An 18,519-nucleotide genomic window follows, 5' to 3' on the forward strand; every position below is an offset into this window, starting at 1 on the left:
CTCCAGTTTCTGGATGTCCTTTCTGGTTTAAATCTCCAGCCTGAGTCCCCACTGAGCAATGTGGCACTTTATAAGAATGATAAGAAAACACCTGAGTGGTGAACCCCATGGAATAAAGTCTCTTTTAGGTCATGAGAGGCCAGCAGGAACTGCAGCCCCAACCTGGGCAGCAGCAGCAGCAGCATAAAAGCACCAACAGCTCAATGCAAGTGTCTTGGGAGCCCCGAATTTCAGGGGACCATGTCCTGTTCCTGTATTTTTTTCAACTTGTTGCATGAGGAAGCGGAAGGGTAACCCAGCCAAGCCCTGCTGAGCAGCACTAAGCAATGCAACTGATCATTTCACTTTGTTTTCAGTTCAGAGCTCTGCCTTGGGAATTTTAACAGGAGCTGAACCAAAAAAGACTTTTCCTTTTTATTCCACCTTTAAGCTGCAAAAAGCTGTACACTGGAAAACAGATATCGTGCCTGGGGCTTCCTGGTAAACACTGGGATGGTAAAACATCTTACCTCAGGCAGCCTTCTTCCCCCTTTGCAATCCACAGAAGGAGAGAAAATTCAAGGAAGAGCAGTTAAAAGGTTTGTTACACTCCTGTAAACAGCAGATGATTGTCAGGGTTGGCATCAGCAGTTTTTGCAAGGGGATAATAAGATCCACATGTGACGCAGGGGCTGAAGATAGGAACAAGGAGGAGGACTCAAGAGGGCTCCGAAATTGCTGCTGAAGGTGTTTGCAGAAGGCCCTGGGAATTTTTGACCAGTTCACATGGATATAGATGGGGGATGCACCAGAATCCTGCTGGTCAGCTCTGAACTGCAGGGCACGCCGGCGGAAAACAGCTCCAGAAAGGGACAGAGCTGCAAAGAGCCATTAGGTCATTTCTGCAAGAAGTGACTGCTCCAGCAGAGGTCTGAGGGAAAAGAGTGAGGAAAACACCAAAGCAAACCAGCCAAACAAACAAAAAACCTAAAAACCCACAAACAACAACAAAACAAAACAGCAAAACCCCCAAAAAATAAAGGAGCAGGTAGAGGAGGAGACTCCTGCATTTCTACAGCCACAATAAGACAGATATTTGGGGATGGCCAAGAGAAGCCCTGCCATTTCCCGTTCCCTTGCTGGATTTCTGAATTGCACTCTTGCACTCTTTCCCAAAGCATGTTGTTTCCTCAAGAGATGAAATGGTTTGAGTCCAACACTTGCTCTCACAAAGGAGCTCTTTCTACTCATACCCTGTCTTCAAAAACAGGACTGGGCATTTCTTTACAAGCTGCACATAAAAATAATTTCACCATATACTGGTATACAAAGACATACATTTCAAATTTACTCCTGAACTGTCTCTAATCTACATTACAAAAAAATTAAAACAAAGCCAGGATCTCACATGTTCATTAAATACTCTGAGATATCACAGACCCCTACTCTGCATGACCAGGGAGCACACTATAATCCCTAAACCCAGGACACAGAAGGGTTTTTTCTGAGGAACAAAGTATTTTTCCCTTGCCCCAGCCATACCCCTGGTGTGATCCTCGCCGTAGTAGAGGCTACACCTGCGCTGAGAATTTTCTCTCAAGACGCATTTGCTAAAATCCAGCAGCAGTTTTGCACTTTTTTGAAAGGGTGGAAAACTGATTCCGTGTGGCTCAGTAATGAGAGCAGCAATTGCCACGGGGCTGACAATAATTTATGCAGAAGTTCTCAATTGCTTCTAATGGCCTGTCAGATGGTGAAAGGCATTGCAAAGCAGATCATCAAAACAGCTCCAGCACAGCTCCTGAGAACAACGTTCTTGAAACCTCCACTCATGCTAAGGAATATGAGAAGAACTGCAGTGGCTTCTGGAGAAGCAATAAAACTGCACTTTTATCCAGGGATTCCTCTAGGTCAGATTCCCTGACTGCACCAGGAAATGAAATAATGTTCTCCAAGACTCACTCAGATCTGAAATGAAGAATTGGGGTAGAACAGAAACTTTCACACACGTCCATGAGGCTACACCCTCACACACGGCTCCTGAAGCAGTTCATGAACTCTTAATATTTTTTGGAAGTGGGGATTTTATCCTGCATTTGTCCTTCAAAAGCCTCAGGAGAAATACATTTTGCACTTCAGATGCAGAAAGCAGTTAAATGCTAATTCTGTTACAGCATCAAAAGTTACAAGTGGGTTTCAAGAGTCAAGAAAAGAAAGAGTTATACTAATTTTTAAAAATAAAGATGAGTTCAACTTATTGTATTGACCAATAATGCCATTGGTAGATAAAAGTTTAGGATATGTAAGAGGCAGATATAAATATATTAAATCAAGGCAAATAAATGCTCAGTTAGATACACAGGATGGTGTTTCCCTGACATTGTGTCCTAAAGTCTCATTTCCATATTATCCCTTAACCCTCCAAAGCAAGACTGCCACTTCCAGGTGGTGACAACATTTCAAGTTACTCCTAAGCAAGACGCTGACGAGTTCAGAATATTGGCAGTGATGATTGAACAAATCAGTGTGGAAAGAACAGTCCTGTTAATTCATTTTCAAAATGAAAATGCATTTCATTTGGAAAAAACAAAAGATTGGAATTTAAAAGAGGCGGCAAGATCAAGAATAGAGAACAATATGTGCCAGCTCTTCTTTCTAACACCTGGCTGTACTTTCAGAAGGCAATATATTCTTTTCAAGGAAACAAAACAGCATAAAACTTGCAAATAAGTGCACATTTCAATTAAATTTTCATTCTGGGGAGAGTCAGAAAAGCAGAATACTGAAGGCAAGCCCATTAAAGTTACTTTCAAGTGGGGTTACTCCCCCTTCACCAAGGCAAAATCAAGCTTAATACGTCCATTTTCCACTGTTCAGGACTCCTTAAAAAGGTCATCTACCAATAAATTAAAGGTATCCTCAGCAGCAATTATCATATACAAATTTTTAAATTAAAGGGAATTATTGAAACAACTGCTCAAAGAAAGACTTCCCAAAAAAAAACTGTAGAAGACCTTTACAATGTGCTCCAAAAATTGCATTACAAGATATTCACTAATTTTATTTATTCTCCTTGTGCAAACCACAGCCAAACCCTTCAGGAAAATAATCCTTAAAGCAGTGACTATTGAATAAAATGCTGTGCTGTGGGAAAACACAAACACATTTTCCCAGGCTGTGCTGCTGAGCTTTTCAGACTCCCTCAGAATCTCAGCTGGGCCATATCTTCCCATGGGAAAAGAAACATTTTAAATGCAGGATCAAAACAATAAGAATAACAATTTGAAAAAGACAGAAACAAACCACCACTGCCTGATGACACATATTCCCTCTTCCTAAAACCTGGGTAAATCACGCTTTCAGAATTCCTTTTCCCCTAAATAAAATGAAAGAGGGCACTCTGCACATTTAGTTCAAGCTAAATCCTAATTTCATAAAGAATCTCTCGTGGTTTACAATGTCCCCAAGGTATCCCACCAGTTACATGAGGTAATTCCAATAAATAACGTTTTCTTCATTTAAAAAAAAGACTCCTTTTATCTTTTCATGCCTAAATCGAGCACCTGCTGAATCAATAGCCACGTATTCAAAATTCAGAGAGAAAGCACTGAAAGATTCCCAATTATTCATAAAAGGCTTAAGAATCCCAGCCATGACCCAGGAGCTGTGCATGGCTACGTGCTGACTGTGCTGCTGAATGGGAAGGGAAGAAGGAAGGGGCTGCAAGGAAAGCAGCCAAAGGAAACTGCAGCAAATGTAAAAAGCATTTCAGGGCTATATTTAGAGGAAGACATTCTTCCTACATTTGCCAAGCTGCTCACGTCATTTCACACAGCATGTTTGATCCAGCTTTAGAAGTCTAGGAGAGAGCAAGAGAGGGGGGAGAAAAAATCTGGATCAGCTGCCAGAAATGGAAATCTTGCATTTATGGAGAGGAACAAATATTTTAAGCATGTGAATTCAAGAGTGCTTTCCAAAGTGGGGGTGGGGGGGAAGGGGAAAAAGGAGTGGGGCAGGCGGGGTGTTAAAACTTCCTGCAGCCAGAAAGGCTGTGCAGAATGTGGAGAACATTTATCAGTAACAGGACTTTGCTCCAATACTGCCTTTGGAGCCAGCTCACAAGCCTGAGCTGAAACACTAAAAATACTAAAATGTGTGAATCTCACTGAGTTCAAGGCTTCATCTGGTGTAAACTGGAGACTTGTCCGTGTTCCTGCCATGGGATCCAGCAGTTACATAAGCAATTACATATTTCTCATCTATAGTACGTGATAAACAACCACAAAAAATGAATCAAACACACACCGAATTCAGGCTCAAAGGTGAAAACTGTATCAAAACCACTCCAGTTTTATAAGAATGTTACGATTTTCCTTTAACTTACGTCATGAGGTTCAGTATTTGCATAAAGAAATGTCAAGATGAAAAGAAAAATATGTCAGGACCAGATGTAATGGGATCAGGAACAAACCACGTGGAAATTTCCTGCTGGTGACCTTCTGGAGGGTGGTGATGGAATTGATTTGAGATACAGGACACGCTTTGCTTAAACTGAGATAACTTCTGTGAAAAGTTTTTACCTTCATTCCCTTCTCCAGGCGGCTGATAAAACGAAAGCCCCAAAGATATGATGGCTGCAATTTCCAAGATTATAAGAGTCACATCCTGCAACGCTTCCCAAACTAGCTGTATGAATGTTTTTGGCTTCTTTGGAGGTATAAAATTTTTTCCAAAAATAAGCTTTCTTTTTTCTAGGTCTGCAGCAGTGCCGGCTAATCCTGTAAATAAAATAAAATAAAATAAAATCAGGACAAATTGCAGTGAAATAGAAAACACATTCCTATAAATTACTTCTCCAAGAAAAATTCCAAGCTGTAGCACCTTTGACATATTAATAAACATAAATATTACACTTAAATTGTGCTTTTGCAAGAGGATTTGTCCTGATATTCTGAACAGAATCCTCACGAGCTCCATTTAGTACTAACTCCTGCCAGGTTTAATCATAAAAATGTCTTTGATTTCAGAGGTTTATATTAATAAGACCTATGTATATGCATACACACAAGCAATGACTTCTGAAAATAGATCCTAAAGCACAAAGAAATGGTTTTTGGGATGAAGCTGGAATAGCTGACGGACGCTTTTGGTAATACCTGTGGAAGATCACACAAATCTTTGTTCTGAATGCAAAGGATAAATCAATAAATCCTCTCTTGTGCTACTTCAAAGCAATCTCTGTTTGCAAATGGACTTCAGCACATCCCCGGAACGAGCTGCATCACAGTTTTGTCACAAGGCAAGGTGACAAGTTAAAATATGCACAGAAAGGCAAAAGGAAACAATATGGCTCTGTGTATGTTACATGATGCTTCAATTTAAGAACATTTCAGTTTAAGGACACAGGATAACAATGGGGGGTTGTGCTGAGCAATCCACTGGGGTGCTTTTTTCCATCCTCTTTAATTCTATTAAAGGATGCACGTCTAGGGCCCTTCCAGAAGAACAGAAAAAAAAAAGGGAAAGAAAAATACTTGTAAGTGTCAGGGTAAAATAACTGAGCCCAAATATCCCTCTGAGCAGCACAAAAACTGCAATAAGCGTTCCATACTTCTGCCAAACAATACCTGATATCACAGAATTGCTTAAATTGGAACCTTTAGGATCATCAAGTTCAACTGCTCCCACAGCAGTGCCAAGGCCACCACCACCCCCTGTCCCCAAGTGCCACATCCACACGTCTTTTCAATCCCTCCAGGGATGGTGACCCCACCACTTCCCTGCACAGCCTCTTCCGATGCTGGGCAACCCGTCCCATGGAGAAATGTTTCCTAATATTCAGTTTAAACATCCCTCAGTGCAACTGGAGGCTGTTTCCTCTTGTTTGGAGAGGAGACCGACCCAGCTGGAAGCTTTACAAAACTGTAGGTTTTGAATGTGATCAGCAACATAAAGTTATTTCTGGCTACTTATGATTATTTATGGCTATCCATCTGTACATGACACCAGGAAAACCCTGGAGCTGACCTTGGAGGAACAGCAAGGTGCCTGCAAGGAGGAAACCATCAACCCCTCGCCATGAGAATTCCTGGGCTTGGGCAGCTCAGGGTGAATCCCTGACCCCCCAAAGCAGATGGGATACCTCAGGAATGGGAAGCCTTACAAACACGCCCTTCAAGCTGTCAGGGAACGCTCCTGATGTGGAAGAGCCCCCACCCCATGCCTGGGTCCCCCAGCACCCCGTGGCCCCTCAGTCCCTCGCGGGTGGTTCCTCCGTTTCCTCGGGACGAAAGCGATGCTTTCCTGGCCGTATCAGTCCTGCCCCACTGCAGGCAGGTCCTGACTCATCTTTCCCTTCAGGTGTCTCCTTACAGCTCCTGGGTGGCTTCTGGCTCTTGGTTAACTCATCAAAGTTTCATTTCCCCCTCAGCTGCTGAGAAACACGAGCCCCTCCCGCAGATAAGGCATTATTATTTCCCCACTTCGTTTCGTTTGCAGGGCCTCGCGCTCAGTGACACTGGGACAGACAGGTTCCAGCCACCAGGAAGTGCCTCGGTTATCCTCCCGCATTCAAAGTCCTCTGAGAGCTCCCAGGCAGCTTCCAAGGCAGGGAAAACCCTTTCCCCTCTGCCATAGGAATTGGAGCCATCGAGGAGCTGCCTTTTTGGGACCCCACAGAGGTCACAGACATTTGGGCAACACAGGTGAGGGATCAGGCAGCCACTCAGAGAGACCAGCCTCCAGCACAAACCAAACAGGGCACTCTGAGCAGCACCAGAGGGCTGCCAACAGGAAGGATTCTCACTAAGAATCAGAGAATCACAGGATCAGTAAGGTTGGAAAAGACCTCTAAGGTGATTCGATCCAACTATTAACCCAACACTGCCAAGTCCACCATGTCCCCAAGCACCACATCTGCATGTTTTTGAATGCTTCCAGGGATGATGACTCCACCACTACCTTGGGGAGCGTCTTCCAGTGCTTGACAACCCTCCCACGGAGAAACTTTTCCTAATATTCATCTAAACCTGCCCTGGAACACCTTGAGGCCATTTCCTCTTGTGTCCCTCTTCCCTGGGGGTAGAGTCCAACCCCCCCCCAGCTGCCCCCTCCTGTCAGGGAGTTGTGCAGAGCCACAAGGTCCCCCCCGAGCCTCCTTTTCTCCAGGCTGAGCCCCATTCCCAGCTTCTCCTCATGGGACTTCTACAAAAGGCACCCAAAATTTGCACCATGCCCCCAAAACCCAACCTACTCAACCTCGCACACGATGGGGAAATTCCATGGGCGCCACAGACTGAGATTTGGGGCAGAAATTTCTATCTGATGCAACTTCAAGCAGCAACACAGAATATTGGAAGGAAAAACTCAAAGAATGGGAGGGAGAGATGCCTGAAAAATGCCTCTTTTCCAACCCAGAACATATGTGCTCTGTGGTGGGCCAGCTCCAGCAGCTCAGCACGTGACTGGAGCTCTCCAGCATGGCAGGGATGGCTGGGACAGCACAGGGAAAAGCTGCAGGAATGTTCAATAATCCCAATCACATTTATTTAGACGTGCTGAATTCCTGAGGTTTAAATTACACCCTGCACCTCACTGCCAGGAGGGCACACAAAGGACAGCTCCTGTCCTGTGCTCAGGATGGGCGCAAAATACACCCAAGGAGCCTCCAAAGCCAAGGAGAGACTGGAACTCAAAGAGCTGCTTTCTCTCTAAGATAAAATTTGTCCATTTAGACACCATAAGGCTGAGGAACAGACTGCCTAAATCACCCATGGTCATCCTTGTTTTCCAGTCTCTAACCCACATAATGCTGGAATTCAGACATCAGTTATTTGGACTCTTCCATCTTTGTTATTATCTTCCTTAAGAACCACAAACAAGGGTAAATTATGCAGATGATTTTATTCCTTTCTCTAAGTCTTGGTGAAATTACTCACCCAGTCAGTCTAGCCTAAAAACCAGAGTATATTCATCTTTATTAATGAAATTTAATTCCTTGGAAATCGTTTAGAAATCCTGGAAAATTACATCCACTCTTCAGCTCAAACCAAAATGTTTCCCCCTTCTCCTGTGACCCAGCCATCACTCAGAATCCTGTTCAGCAAAATTTTGGGGCTGGCTTTTTTTAACTCCTACTGAATGCCAGAAATGAACAAACTCTTACAATGAGGAAGAGAAAGAGAAAGGGAAGGAGACAATGGAGAAACCTGATGGAATCAGATTTTGCGTTCTGTAGAGATAAGATCAGAAAGGACCAGCAAAGCACATGGAAATGACAAAGCCGTGGGGAAATGGGACTGAGCCTCTGAGGCAAAGAGCTTTGCTCTGCAAAACTCCACGAATTCTCAGAATGCAGAAGAAGGTACAAGGGGGCCCTCCTTATCTTTGCCAAGTCAGCTGCTTGACTCAGAGCCGTTATTTCACCTGTTCCTAGCGGGGCTCTGAGCGAGGCCTGGCTTGGCAAGGCCTGGCTTGGCGAGGCCGGAGGTGGCTCGTGGTGCCCAGATGGCACAGCCAGCAATGAGCACAGCGAGGGCAGCACAGGACATCTGCCCCTGCCAGCACCTGAGCCTGGAGGTGCTTTTCCTGCTGCTACACTTTGCATGTCAGGTTTTCATCACGTTAAACACGACGACTTCATTTCCTGAATTATTCCATATGATCGTTTTATTTCTCCCTCGTCCCTCGAGTCCTGTGACAACAACGAAAGCGCATTGCAAAGGAAGGCAATTTAAAACATCATTTCTGGCTGAGGATATAAAGCATTTGAGGAAGTGGAGAAGAACCAATGGGGACTAAAAAACATGAATGGCAATAGAAGCTCAGGATTTCAGATTTCACATATTCTCAGCACAAGCAGCAGCCTCCCGTCTTCTGTTCTATGTGGCAATAAAAGTCACAGCCTGGCTGGGCTTAGGTTCTCCACACAAGCATGAATATTTTATTTAAGTGCTTTTCTAGGTCAAAGCTGTGCAGAACAACTTTGCTCGACCCAAGTGTTTGGAACAGATGTGCACATTTGGGTTAACTTTATATACAAATATTGCACATGGGTTCAGGAAACACTGTGAAAATTTACTGATGCTTCCACCATTTGAGTAGTTTCTTAAGATTTCATTTTCCAAAAGTTTTCGCCCAAATGTGTGGGAGAATGAAAGTGATTGCATAGAAAACATTTTCTACAATGTCATGCAGTATATGAAATTGGTTTATGATTTAATCTGGCATTGTTGCATTTTTGGAGGGAGAAGAAGAACACAAAACTGGAGAAATGCCACTTAATGAATTTTCTCTGTTCCCTATCTACATCTGCCAGTTACTGCACCCTGAGTATAAAGCCACCAATTCAATTAATGCCTAGAAAATTGTATTTCTCTGACAGTCATCTCCACTGCAACCAAACGGAGCATGACAAACCCAGAATGATTCTGATGCTGCAAAAATAGCAAAAGCACAGCACTACTAACACAACAGTGAAAAAAAACCCACCAGAAAAACTTTTAAGAGAATGTTTCAAATTGGCTCAAATCAGGAGCTGAAGAATGAAGAATTTACATTTGCAGTAATTGAGCAAATCAACCAGTCATTGCTTATTAAATTCCTTCTGTGCTTTTTCTGATGCATCCAGAAATGGAGATAAAAATTTCAAATAGCAAAACATGTAAATGATGTATTTGAAAAATCAAATGTGAGATTTGTTCAGCACGGAAAGGAGAGGCTTCCCAGGGATGCTGTGGAAATGAAGGGAGAGAGGAAAGGCAACTATTTTGGTGAGTGATCACTAATAATTAGATATGGCACACCTGAGTTCTTCCTGTGAGAACCCAGACCTGGGTTTTATCTCCTGAGCCAAAATGCCCCTGGCCTCAAACTCTCTTCTCCCATGATGAGCACTCCCACTGTCACAGAAATTAAAAAATATAACACCCCAAAGAATCACCTGGGCAGTTATTTCATTTCCTTTGCCTGGTTTCACCAATTCCATTTATTTCCCATCGAGCTCCTTGCCATTCCTGCTGCTCCATAACAATTCAGCAGACCCTGCCCCAGGCCCAGGGGCTCATGGAGCTCTTGCAGACTCTCACATCTTCCTGATGAACACGAATTAGAAATATCAGCCCAGTTACTGCTGGGGTAACAAGGACAATTCAAGTCCCATTCAACATTTTCAGTGGGATTTGACTCTCGCTTTGGCAGCAGAGTTTTTCTCTGCTTTTCCCTCTCCAAAAAGCAAGAAACAGTCTGGCTTTTTTTCTTCCTCTTCTTCAGCAGCGATCTAAGCAGCAGCATCTCAGTGCTGAAAGTGACTGAAAGGGCTGGAAATGTCACATTTTCAATTCAAATGAAGAGCTTGGAACCAACAGATTTAGTTCCTGAGGTCTGCCTTAGGAAACTGCCCCTACCTGAGGAATAGGGGAAGGCAAGGAGACACCCCCAGTAAACTGTGATCACTGTTATCATGGTTTGGATCAAATGCTGGGGAAGGTGTGGTTTGTCCCTAATGTATAATGATGTCATCACTGTGATGTCATCCAGCATCAGCCTTCCTTAGATAGGAATCCTTCACGACCTTTGTTTATCTAAGAAAAACAAAAACCTGCAATGCCACAAAAACACAGGCTGCATTAAACTGACACAAGATGATTGGTTTCCAAGTAAAACACATAGCAAAGATGGGAAACACAAAGTGGAAATATTCAGCCCTGGAACAGATGTCTCTGTGACCTCCCAGTTTCACCATGTGTGGTGCCTGTAAAAGCTTTTCCATGCAGTACTGAAATTCTGTTCAGGTCAAATTAAAATAAAGTCAGTTGAGAGAGTGCTGTCCATCAATAAGAGGGATTTTAATGAGAGCATCTTCTAATTCCAGCAAGGTGAATTGGAATTTCACTACTGAATGAACCTCAACAAATAATAATTTCCTTCTAATCTCAGGACTACAAAGCTGTCTCTAAGTGTAATGAATCTCATTACCCATTTTCATTAATATCACTTGCATTTTTTTTTTAGATAAATGTTAAGAAATACATCCCAAAATTAAAAGCCTTTGGCATTACAAGTCATCCAAGCACGTGTCCTGTAAGCTTTATGCTGCTGCTGTGCCTGTTCCTGTGAGCAGAACCTTGCAGGACTCAGAACCTCCTGGAGTCAAGCACTTTACAGCCAGATCCACACAGCCAACATACAGAAAGGAGGGCACAGAAACAGGAAATTAATTATCTCCCTCTCCATTTCCTCATTAATCATCCTCCCTCTTCACATGTGACAGCAACAAGTGGCCCAGCCACCCTGTCCTGCCCTCTGAGCTCTGCCACCCCTCAGCATCCCAAATCCCACAGCCTGACTACAAAAACGCTCCTAGAAACCTTCCCTCTGACAGAGTGCACCTGAAGCTATCACTTAAGTCACACAAAGTACACAAATACCTCTCGAATTCCACAATTTTTTGAAAAATAAAGGAACTGAAAAGCTTAACAGTTGTTCTCACAGACTGATTGTCCAACGCAAATGTGAGCCGCAGGTACAGAACAACTCACACTTCTGCCATGAGTTCCTTTGAACCTCTCTCAATCTGTAGAAACTCTAGAAAACTTTATCTCAATTTGATGAGGTAGGGAAAGGCTGAGGTTCCTGCCCCAGACAGGTCGGTGGCAGTTCAGGGGAGTGAATTCCCATCATCTGAGATTCCTGATTTACATTCAGCTGCAAGACACCAGGCAGGGTTTGCTAGTGCCCAGAAGCACTGAGTGCTCCATGACATCTTTAATTCCCTTTCCCATCCAGCCATTTGGGGTTTTATTTCTTCCATCATCTTCTAATTTCTTTTTAACGTAAAACTGCCCTGAAATGAAGCCGTTCAGCAGGAACAAACAGTTTACATAAGATGAGTAATAACAGCAGCACCAGAAATGGTTCTCGATTGTGGCTGAAAACAGCCCCAAAAAAGCCACTCATGTGAAAGACAGCCATGATTTCATAATAACCTAATGACTGGACTTATGTGCAGCACATGAACACGAGCCAGGACTGGGGCAACAGATGAGACATCAAATATTAAAGGCAAGACATGCGCTCTAGCAGATGACTAATGTTTTTCTTGCCTAAACACAGAGCAAAAAGCTTTCTGCAAAGGCTGATAAAGCATTCAGTGAGAGCTCAAGGTCTGGGATGAAGAAAGAGGAATCAGGATTTCTGTTTTACAAGTGTTCTGCTGTCAGTGGGGGTGTGGCTGCTGAGAGGGAGGAGAATTATCCCACCAGAATTCATTCCTTCAGTTCTTACTCCATTTGATAAGCATTAAAGCATCCACACATGTCTCACCTTGGGGACCCCAGACTCCTGGAAATGTTTTTCTTTTGCTCTGTCATGATGTAATATCAAGTACAATGAAGCCATTAGGTTCAGGGCAATGACTGTAATAAATACTAATAATCTAGAATAAATACTAATAATCTAGGATAAATACCACTCATCCCACCCATCACCAACTAGATAATAAAATGCCAATAAAAATCCCTTTTTTACATTAGATATGTAAACACCAGAGCAGTAAGAGCACGGATCTTCACCCAGCACTGAGACAGTAAAGCAAAGGCTATGGAAGGGTTTGGCAGCCAAGCCAAACAATCCCAAGCCAGTGGGATACCCCAGAGACACTGGATACTCCAGGTTTGTTCAGCATCACAGATCTTCAGCTTCTGAATGGAAAGAGAATAAGGGACTGTAATGTTTTCTTTCGCCCATCCCCACTTCCCAGGTAGTCAAAGCCTTGAGAAAGTTTCTTCAAACCTCCTTTTTTCTGGCTATTAAAACCAAGACAGGATTTCCCTCCCACAGAAGGTAATATTAGGATTTAGAGTGGACCATACAGATGCCCTCTGCACATTTTGTATTACCCACACAGTCCTGATTTCCTACAGAAGCACAGATGTGTAAGGTGGGACCATTTCCATGATGTTGACTGAGAAGATGAAGGAAATCACATCAAAAACATGGGGTTACAGTGCTGAGTTATAGCAATATGATTGTTCCAGGTAACGTGAAAGTTTTTCCTTGCCCTGAATATTTAAATGAAATCAAACATCCCTAGCTATATCCTCAGACACACTTCAGACACGCTTAAGGGGTTGTTCCGTGGGTCAGGCTTGGAAAGCACTGATGCAGCAACCAGGTCATGGCAAGGAGCAACCATGGAAGTTTAACAGAGGAGATCCAAAGTGATTGTCAAGAAAACAATCAAGGAATGAAAGACATCATGATGTCAAAGGGGAAAGCCTTCCTTAATTAACACATCTTTATAACCTCTTACCACCCTTCTCAGTGGACCCTGCCAAAAAAATTCACTCCTTTTACAAAAATTGCCGATGGCAACCACAGGAAAAAAAGCCCTGAAATCCATCTGTGAATCCCTGTTCCCACAGCACAAGTGGAGCAGTGCTGCTGACAGAGGCAGCCTGTGCCTGTCTGCACGGATCCAGCACAGCCTGGGGAGCGCAAGTGTCCCACTGGAAGCACTTCCATCAGCCACGCTCCGCAGGGAGCTCCGGTGGTGTGGCACAAGTGGCTGCATGCTGGCACTGCCAGCTGGGAGCTCCCCGTGTGCCGGGGCTCCTCCAAGCCTGGAGATGTGCAGCCAACAGGTGCCAGCAACACCAACGCACCCACAGCACCAGAGCTCGCCATGGGCAGGCAGCAGAGCAGGGAATGGCTGTGCCTGGACCTCTGCAGGAGAGAGAGGACAAGGATGGAGCCACGTGTCCCCTGTGTGACCAGGACACTGAGCCTGGGGACTGCAGCTGCTGGATGACCCCACACAAAGAAACCACAATCACACGCAGAGCTGCTGCACTGGCAGCTCTTCACAGGTGACAAAAAACTTCACTTTCGATTTTTTTCCCCTTCTCAACACAGTTTTTGGAGTGACTTCACATCACTCAAAGTTTTGCAAGTGTTGAACATGGTGTTCACTGGCTGTTGGTGCCAGTGAAATGTCCCAGGAGCTGTGGCCAGGTGACCAATTCAATACAGCTGAGGGGTACCGTGGAGAGCCTCAGCTGCCCTCTCACACCAGAAGGAGCTTTCAGGGTGATGTGGCTAAAGACCTCTCATGGTTTTGTGTGTCCCCTCAGGGTGACACTCATGGCAGTCTGAGAAAACAACAAAGAAATAAAGGAATAAAGGAAATGAACCTGGGAAAGCATGGCCTGATTGAGGGAGATATTCTGCAACACACATCAGACAGACTTTTAAACCAGCACAAGGCTCTTTTGGAGTATGCTGAAAGTCTCTTTTTCAGGGAGGGAAAGGATCTCTCTTCCATGAAGAATCTTCCCTATTATTATTTGTCACTGCAATCACCACAGTTTCTGTGGCATCAGCAGTTCCAAGGGTCTGGACCTCATATTTATTTGATGAAGGAAAGGTTAAAAGTAATACAGCATAACAACAGATGCTCTGACAGCAGCACCAGCACGGAAAAAAGGGGCTTTCTGATGAGGCCAGGCATGTGTATGTTAAGCAGTACGTTCCTCACAGGGTGCTTTAATCTTTCACATAAAAACACAAAACAGAAGAATAAATTTAAATTCCGATGGGACACATCTTTGTGATGTCTGTAAGGAAGTTAAAATGAAATATCAAAATCCACTTTGCCCACACTGCTTCCTCAGCATGATCCTTTCCCAACCCGCTTAGAAAAAAAAAACAACAAATAAGCCAGGTAGCACCAAACTGCATTTTCCTGAGGTGTTACCTCCAAGTGCTGCTACTTGGCAGCTCTTAATGTCTCTGTCAGTGTCACCCACTGCTCCTGTGAGCGATGTCACTGTGTCACCCTCTGCAGAGGCTGAGCATTCCCTGCTGCGTGTCCAGGGGAGGGGGAGCTACAAACAAGTGACGAGGCTGAGAAAAACACAGTGCTGTGATCATGATGCCATCTGCAAGCAAGGCTCAGCGCTGCTCTCGCTCCTGCAGTGACAGTGAGTCCCTCTGGCCACGCTGCCCAGCCTGGGAGGTGCTTTTGGAGCATCCAAAGGATGAAATCCCATGGCCCAGGAGCAGCACAGTAATGAGACCTCTGGCACCCCTAACAGCACTCCCACTGTCACCTGTGCGACGCTGTGCTCATCATTTCCCACTCACCCCATTCTCTCGTGGCACCACGTGTGGATCAGCTCCCAGTTTCCATCCTGCCACAGCTCTGGGGTGAGGAGGGAGGGCCTGGCTCCAGCAGCACCTTGGACATGCTCTGGTGAAAGTGGGCTCAGCAAACTCAGGCTAAGGGAGTCACCTGCCCTCAGCTCTGGATTGATTCTGGAACATCTATTCCCCAATAACCACTAGGGATTAACCCTTGGTGGGCATCTTCTGACTCTGGACTCAGAGGCCTCTTGCCAGCATGAAGCAAAGCAATGAATTAAGGGGCTGGAAGTCAAATGAAATGGGTGGCACAATATAAACACAGGGATCTGCTGTGCAAGGAAAAGGTTTCAAGCCATGAATGGATTAAATGACTTCTTCCTGGAGACCTCCTTTTCACTAAAAACCTAAACTTCCTGATGGATAATGAAGGGAAACGAATTAATTATTAACAGTTGGGGTTATTTGGGGGGCATTAAGAAAATGCAATATTTGTTTACTCAGTGAAGCTGCCCAAGGATGGTTGTCAGTAGGAATTTGGTGCTTCTACTATGATAAAATACAATGTTTTGTCTTCTGCTGATGTGCCTAACACAACTTTGTAGATATTTGTACATCCCAGATCACCATCTGCCTTTCCTGCAGACTTAAATACAGGCTTAGAAGAAGAGGAGAAGTGAAAGAGGCTGTAAAATTCCATCCAAAATGCCAGCACGAGCTCTGCTACAGTGACCAGCCCAAAACTGAACACAGATGTTCTCTCAAAGTTGGCAGTCATTGGGCACTGATAATTCAGCAAGGCAATCAAAGCTCCCTCTTGCCCCATTTTCCAGATTAAATGGAGAGAAGATGCAAGGAGAGTGTCAGGACTTACATGTCTTTTGGTAATTAGCCAATTCAGTCCACAGAAGGTGTCCAGGTGACACCAAGCAGCAGAGCAGGGGATTCCCCACGAGCAGCAGTGTTTTAGTTGGGATGGTGGCACCACTGGAGCCAATATAATATTATCATTCCAAAGAGCTCTCAGCCTAATATAAAGTTAATAAAAATACCACAAAAAGTGACAATGTTTTCTTGACTCCTGCTTTATTTTCGAGTGATGAGAAAATATCAGCTGTGACCAGAGCAATCCCAAGATGTACTGTGGGATAGAGCATTATTTTATTCCTATACCCCCTTGCAGCAGAACTCCACCAGGAGCACAACACCCACAGATATCTCCCAATTTAGCACAAAAAAAGCCCAAAAGAATAGATTCTCTATGCCATGAAGCACAAATTGTCAATCACCTTGATTAGCCCTCCACACAACTAACACAATGCGAATGCACTAATCACCACTGAACCTCTCCGGGTTGTTTCCCAATGCAAATCAAAGATTAAATTAAATTACAAAGTCAGAGCCTGCAGGAAGGTGTTCCTGGTCACCAGGAGCAGCTGTGAGCCAGAAGCAGCCAAGGGCTCCTTGGATTTTTTTAAGGCCGCCAAACTGAGCCCACTTCAAGTTGTCCCAGTTCTCAGTCAAGACAAAAGCAAAAGTGGGAAACATTTTTGGGATACAAAAGATGGAGTTCCAGCAACCCAAAAAGCCCCTGAGAATCACTCAGCTACAATGGAATTCCATTCAAGGTGACAAAAGTGGGAAAGGGTCTCTGTTCAAATCTCTTCACTTATTTGGTCACAGTATCTATGTGACTGTGTTGTTTGCATTAAGAATGACTTTTTCCTCCAGTTTGATTTTGTGCTCTGTGGTTTGAGAAGTTGAAAATTTTGTGTGTCCTTCGGCCAGTGCACATGCAGGGTTTGAGGATGCAGCTCTGATCAACGCCCTGGCATTTCTGTTAGGCACATCAGCAGAAAACAAAACATTGTATTTTATCATAGTAGAAGCACCAAATTCCTACTGACAACCATCCTTGGGCAGCTTCACTGAGTAAACAAATATTGCATTTTCTTAATGCCCCCCCCAAATAACCCCAACTGTTATTAATTAATTCGTTTCCCTTCATTATCCATCAGGAAGTTTAAGTTTTTAGTGAAAAGGAGGTCTCCAGGAAGAAGTCATTTAATCCATTCATGGCTTGAAACCTTTTCCTTGCACAGCAGATCCCTGTGTTTATATTGTGCCACCCATTTCATTTGACTTCCAGCCCCTTAATTCATTGCTTTGCTTCATGCTGGCAAGAGGCCTCTGAGTCCAGAGTCAGAAGATGCCCACCAAGGGTTAATCCCTAGTGGTTATTGGGGAATAGATGTTCCAGAATCAATCCAGAGCTGAGGGCAGGTGACTCCCTTAGCCTGAGTTTGCTGAGCCCACTTTCACCAGAGCATGTCCAAGGTGCTGCTGGAGCCAGGCCCTCCCTCCTCACCCCAGAGCTGTGGCAGGATGGAAACTGGGAGCTGATCTACACGTGGTAATTTAAGCGTTAACACAATATCATTTATTGTGTTGAGAGAACACAATCATTTCCATTGTTAAATTAGAAACAAATTCTTGCAAGTAAAAAGAAACAAAAAGACCAAGAAGCAAAAAGAGATTATTAAAAGAAAAAGCAACTAAACCCAACAATCTTTTTATACAAAAAGGGAGCAGAATTCTAAGCACTTAAGTACTTTTATCATGTAACACAGAGGCACAGATTTAGATAACAACCACTTAAGGAATTAATTACATTCTTTACACCAAAAGAGATGGAAAAATGAAGTTATCCCAGTTATGCTCACCCCAAGGAAAGGAGCACTTAAAACATTTTCCTAACTTAAAGTAGAATTGTTCACTTGTCTCATTAGTAACTTTAATTAGAAATTCTATTTTGATTTTCAATAGGAGAGTAGGCTTTGCTCTGCCCTGTTCCTTGTCAGGCTATTTTTTCTTGTGTGGTTCCTGCCTCTCACAAAATGTTTTGGGGAAAGTCAGTCCAAATTCACAGTCCAAAATCTTATGCAAATTACTACGAGCCAACTGCTGTACAAATATTATGAAACAGAAGTCTCCCCAAGTCCTTTTCAATGGCTGCTGAACACAGCAGGATCAGGCGCTTTCTATTTTTATTGAAGCTCAGGTTTCCAAGTTGGTAGAATAGAAGGCATTGGAATAAGTCTCTCTGAAATAGCAGAAAAAAAAAATAAAAAAGATTCCATGCCTAAGAAAAAACGCTTTGGGAAACTGGCAATCTTCCTAAAACCCAAAATGTTCCAGAAACACGGCCTGTGATTCAAAGGCACTTTGTCATCTGTACAGTTTTGCCTATAGCTGCATTGCAGCGTTCTCTTCAGGACTGCTCACTGCTCTTAGAGGATAAAATGACCCAAGTGCCTCCTCTGTTCCATCATTATTCATTAATGAAGAGCCTGGGCCTAGAGGATTGTCATTGCAGGAGAGAAGGAAGCTTCATTAATGCAT

At 43.8% G+C, this 18,519-nt stretch overlaps 1 protein-coding gene across 11 annotated transcripts in view; it reads right to left on the reverse strand.

Annotated features, from left to right (window-relative positions):
- The window catches only part of ATP2B2 (ATPase plasma membrane Ca2+ transporting 2), a gene marked incomplete at both ends in the record, with an annotated part of 158,148 nt that overhangs the window by 101,464 nt on the left and 38,165 nt on the right, over positions 1-18,519 (reverse strand). For all 11 annotated transcript variants that reach the window (XM_082288990.1, XM_082288982.1, XM_082288981.1 and 8 more), the window contains one exon: positions 4,560-4,757. In XM_082288990.1, the coding sequence (XP_082145116.1) occupies positions 4,560-4,757 (198 nt within the window). The remainder of the gene's footprint in view (positions 1-4,559; positions 4,758-18,519) is intronic.

This window comes from Coloeus monedula (genome assembly GCF_965178545.1).
Source record: "Coloeus monedula genome assembly, chromosome: 11".
In the NCBI taxonomy this organism is placed as follows: Eukaryota; Metazoa; Chordata; class Aves; order Passeriformes; family Corvidae; genus Coloeus; species Coloeus monedula.